A 5,695-nucleotide genomic window follows, 5' to 3' on the forward strand; every position below is an offset into this window, starting at 1 on the left:
GCAGATGGTTGGTAGTTAGCAATAACAGTTGATCAGAGTTTCTCGACATCTTAAGCGATCATCATTCGAGCCAGTATCGTGCATCGTAAGGCATCGCCTGGAAGTCGAAGTTGTCGCACATATAGAAGTTATCTTGCACTGTGGACAAGCCAGTTGAGCTACACTTGGACTGTGGACAAGCAAGTTGAGTTACACTTGGACTGTGGACAAGCAAGTTGAGTTACATTTGAACTGTGGGCAAGCAAGCTGAGCTACACTTGGACTGTGGACAAGCAAGTCGAGCTACACTTGGACCGTGAGCAAGTAAGTTGAGTTCGACTTAGACTTTGGAAGAAAACACTATCATCTGTATTGTATACTAAAAAATGGATAGTCCAGATGAAGGTTTGCCAAACGTCGCTAACTGCGATACTAACTCGATGTCACAAATGAATTTAACAGTGGAACAGTCTGTGGCTATCATACGCGAGGTAATTAAATCGTTCATGCAAAACTCGAATGCGAAACCACAAAATGTATGTCTACCGCGTTTTAATCCTGAAGTCGAGGGCACCGACCCAGCTGTATGGTGCGCAGCTGCCAATCAAATTGTGGAGGATAATTCTTTAGAAGGCAGCGCGTTATACTCTATTTTAACTGATAATCTGAAGGGTTCAGCAGCGCCATGGTTTAGGAAAGTATTGGTCGATGAACCGGCTATTACCTGGCCAAGATTTAAAGAAATCTTCGCTATGCGTTTTGGTGGAAACGAAACAGGAACCTGGGCGCTAACGAAGATGATGATGGAACAACCACTGGAGGACGAATCCTTGTCAGCTTTCGGTCTTCGACTCCGTAACTTCCTAAAGATGAGATGGGGACATTTGACAATTGATGAAATAATCAACGCCTGCGTTCTTGCTCGACTGGTCTTAGAAGATGAGCATATTAAAGAAATTGCATTTGCGAAGAATGTCAAGACCGAGGAAGAATTAATGAACGAAATAAGAGACATGCCCTCGGTGTCATCAGAGAGCTCTAGAACTGAACGGCACAAGTCATCTCGCTCCCGGATCAGATGCTTCTACTGCGGTATGACAGGACATAAAATGGCAGTGTGCCGTAAGAAGATAAAGTTAACGAGACAGAAAAATAAACAAAAGTCAGAAGAATATAGACCAAATGTATCATCGTCTTATTTCACGTGTCTTGTGGAGGGCCATAACGAGACTAATTGTCCGTGGTTCAAAAGAACCTCATAATTTCAACGACCATCAATCATAGAAACTGCTGCATTAAACGATACAGGTAAGTGGTTCCCATTTTACTTCGATTCTGGAGTGTTCTCTAATTAAAGAATCCGTAGCCTTGAAATTTTCTGGAAAAAGAACGACTGATATAATAGTAGTAATGCGAGCAATAGGAAATACCTGTATTAAATGTATATCACAAACTTTGTCAGTTGTATGTATTAATGGTTGTTGGAGATAATTTTCCATGTCCTTGTTGATAATTGTTTAAAGTATACCATGATTGGTCGTGAAATTGTAAGCCAAGGTTTCCACGTGAATATTACACAAAGTAGCCTCGCCATCTGTAAAGCAAAAATAATTAATGTCTGTAATAAAACTGCTGAAAACGAGGTCGATATTAATGAAGTTGACACTGATGTAATTGGTAATTGAAAAAGTTTAAAGATTCATTCATTACGGTTTTCCCACGTACTCGCGTAAATAGGGGCCAGTTAGGTTAGAATCGATCCTAACCTCACTGTACAAAGAAGTCCTTATAGAGCTAGCGAGGAAGTGCGAACAATAGTACGCTAATTAATTAAAGCAAAAATCATAAGACCTAGTAATTCACCTAGTAAGTCATATGGTCGCTGATCGGTATCCTCTACCTTTTATCAAGTCGCCAGATTGCAAAAAGCGAGATACTTTATTAGCCTAGACATGGCCAGCGGGTTTCACTAAATCCCTATTCATCCTAATTGTACTGAGTATACAGTATTTATTACCTTCGATGGACAATACGAGTATATAATAATGCCGTTTGGGTTGAAAAATGTACCATCCGTTATTCAGAGGGCCATTCTCAAGGCCTTAGGTGACCTCGCTCATTCGTACGTTGTTGTTTACTTGGGCGATGTTTTGATTATTGCCGACTAGGTAGACCAAGCTCTAGAAAGATTGTACATTGTATTAAACACCCTCATAAAAGCCGGGGTTTCTTTCAATTTCTCTAAATATTCTCTTCCAAAAATATCGGTACTTTATTTTGGGTGTGTAATTCATAATGGAGAAGTTCGACCCAACCCGGGTAAAATACAAGCCTTGAGGTATTTTTCTTTTTTCTTTTCTTTTAATCTTTGTTTATTAATTCCAGGTATTTTACATATTTTTTTTTTACATGATTTTTTTCCAGAATAAACACTGAATTCTCCCTAATAGGCTCCCCCTCCCTAATAGGCTAATCCCCTCCCTAATAGGCTAATCCCCTCCCTAATAGGCTAATCCCCTCCCTAATAGGCTAATCCCCTCCCTAATAGGCTAGCGAACTGTCCTGTCTTTGCGTCCAGGCTTTCAGGACATAAATTAAAATATCGTACATCAGCACAGCGCAACAGCGGCTTAAATTTAAGTTACAATAATAACCTTAAAAAAAAAAAAATTTAATAATGCATGGCTACGTCGTACCTTCGCGTATCGGTACTTTTGCCTGTACCACCCTACAATTAGAATTCAGTGTTTATTCTGGAAAAAAATCATGTAAAAAAAAAATATGTAAAAAAACCTGGAATTAATAAACAAAGATTAAAAAAAAAAGTGATTAGCACGTTTGGTTACAAACGGTCAGGACCCAGGTTCAAATCCCGGCAGCCGTAGTTTTCCGTTTTTCCTTTCTACAAGGTGCTTTGCAAAATGCAGAAGAGACAAAAGAAGGAAACAATTCAATTTGTGTAAGTTTTCGAATGCAAGAAATAAAAAAAAAAAAAAAGGAAAAAAGCGTACCTCTACAGCAGCACATGTTACATCAGCAATAGTGCTATCACAATGGCATATCCACCTCAGAAAGTTCATAGGTCTAGCTTCTTACCTAAATTTTCACAAGTAATGAAACCTCTGAATATACCTACTCCAGGTAACAAAAACATAACTTGGACAGGTAAAGATGAAAAGATAATTTCTGTTCTGACTGGATGCTCTTGGCTTTGAATTGCACCACCAATCGTGTGACTAAATCGAGTCCATTAGAATTATTAATCGGTAGAACAACAAGACATTACGGCTTGTTACCACGCGATGATAATGTTGAAGAAAAGGAAGGTAGATGTCTCTGATGTACAAAAACAGGCAATAAATAATATAGAAATTAATGCTAAATATGATAAAGATATAGATTCGACAAAACCTAAAACTAAAGTAGTTAGATTTAGTCTTGGTGATTTTGTATTACATAAGAATGAGAAACGAAATCAAACTAAATTAGATCCAAAATTTAAGAGTCCCATTTGGAAGGAAATAAGTATATTTTAAAAACAGTAGATGGTAAACTAATCATATAGATACAGTCATGATAAATTGAGAAAAATGCCAGAGAGAGTTGCATTTCTGTTGAGTTGGATGTCTGCAGTGATGACTATGGCAGTGACAATGATAAATATGAGTACACCGATCATTATTAGCACTATTGCCATAACATCTAGCATAGTGTTTTCACATACGTCCAGTGTGGTAATATGATCTAGAAAAAGTGAGATTTATTCAGATACGAGATCGAGAATGATCTGCAATGTCATTACGGTCTGACTAGTAACTCACAGGATGCAACTAGTACTTTGAATACTAATCATAATGTTATTGATTTTTGTTTCTTTGGACATTATTATTATTATTATTATTTATACTTATTTGGACATTTAGATAAATTGTAAATGTCAGTTGTATTGATTCTAATGTTGAAAACATCCAATGTTTTAGATACATCCAAGAAGTTGTGATTGTGAGGGTGGCCAAAACGAATGTCAAAACCAGAGACGAACACATGCTCTACTCGTACCAGTTTCACTGCCAAATTTTCAAATCAGATTTCCAGAAACAAGTTGATCACACGAAAGCGCGCCTATTCGACCAGAGACTGTCAGCCTGCCGGCCCTACCTACTTATAATTAACAGACACACCAGAAAGTACCATATACTACCTATCCTACCTAGCGCTATATTTACAAAATGGCAAAACAGGCGTACCAACATATATTATATAATATTATATTGTATTCTATTCTGTTATATTCTGTTATATTCTATTCTACTCTATTCTACTCCATTCTATTCTACTCTACTCTATTCTTAATCTACTCTACTCTGTTCTACTCTACTCTATTATAATCTACTCTATTCTACGCTATTCTATTAGATTATATTCTATTATATTCTATTCCATTCTATTCCATTCTATTCTATTCCATTATATTATATTATATTATATTATATTATATTATATTCTACTCTATTCTAATCTACTCTACTCTACTCTATTCTACTCTACTCTACTCTACTCTACTCTATTCTACTCTACTCTACTCTGTTCTACTCTACTCTACTGTATTCTACTCTACTCTATTCTATTCTACTCTATTCAATTCTATTCTATTCTATTCTATTCTATTCTATTCTATTCTATTCTACTCTACTCTATTCTACTCTACTCTATTTTACTCTATTCTATTCTACTCTATTCCATTCTATTCTATTCCATTCTATTCTATTATATTATATTGTATTATATTATATTACATTATATTATATTATATGACATTTTATTGTATTCCATTACATTTTATTGTATTCTATTACATTATATTCTATTGTATTATATTCTATTATATTCTATTGTATTCTATTATATTCCATTATATTCTATTCTATTATATCATATTATATTCTATTATATTATATTATATTATATGTCGGAGATGAAATTACACCGGAACCCCTCCTTGGATTCGCGGGAATGCTCGATATTGTGCGCCAATAGGCACGCGCGATTTGAATTCGCAATATATTCCGCCAATAGGAACCCCTGATTTTTGTATACACGAGCGCGCGCTAATTTATTATATACGAACAGTCAAATTGGTGAAATTGGGAAATAGAAAACATATTTGAGACAACGTTCAGTAACAATTACGAATAAGATTATGTTCATAATGAAAAACTTTTATATTATATGGGTGTAACTGCTACTATTAAATAAAATATTGTATTAGTAAGAATATCATTACGGCAAATTACTTAATTATTCATACAGTTATTAATAAATATATTTCAATGATTCAAACATTGTAATAAATAGAAAAACCTCGACAAAAATGTTAACAATTTACAATGGTCTTTGAGAATTAATAGCGGAACTATCATGGAAAGAGAAATTTCATTAATTGAAAATAATTTATTATCATTATTTACTTTGCTATTAATTGATGTACAAATTCTAAAATTTGTATTACTGTAACATGATCTTACTTGATCTTAACTTGTGCATGTAAGAACATATTAGATTTATATATTTAATAATTAATTATTGAATAGAGGTATATGCTTATAATTAAGTTATGAAAATTGATAAATTGTTGATGCTGAGTTATCCCAGCAAATATCATCAGGGAGATCAACATCAGGCAGGAACCGTTGAAAGGCCAATGGTAGAAAGAGAG

General features: G+C 34.8%; 1 protein-coding gene across 1 annotated transcript; it reads left to right on the forward strand.

Annotated features, from left to right (window-relative positions):
* The first annotated feature begins 232 nt into the window (after window positions 1–232).
* LOC126926416 (uncharacterized) lies at window positions 233–4,403 on the forward strand. Its single transcript, XM_050742714.1, has 2 exons — window positions 233–1,287; window positions 3,960–4,403. The coding sequence occupies exon 1, from the start codon at window positions 366–368 to the stop codon at window positions 1,239–1,241; it is 876 nt and encodes a 291-aa protein (XP_050598671.1). The 5' UTR covers window positions 233–365; the 3' UTR covers window positions 1,242–1,287; window positions 3,960–4,403.
* The last annotated feature ends 1,292 nt before the right edge of the window (window positions 4,404–5,695 follow it).

Source organism: Bombus affinis, chromosome 18, assembly GCF_024516045.1.
Source record: "Bombus affinis isolate iyBomAffi1 chromosome 18, iyBomAffi1.2, whole genome shotgun sequence".
NCBI classification, from domain to species: domain Eukaryota; kingdom Metazoa; phylum Arthropoda; class Insecta; order Hymenoptera; family Apidae; genus Bombus; species Bombus affinis.

What these genes read in the sequence shown, in the direction of transcription:
- LOC126926416 (XM_050742714.1), top strand. Translation starts at nt 366, where the DNA reads ATGGATAGTCCAGATGAAGGTTTGCCAAACGTCGCTAACTGCGATACT.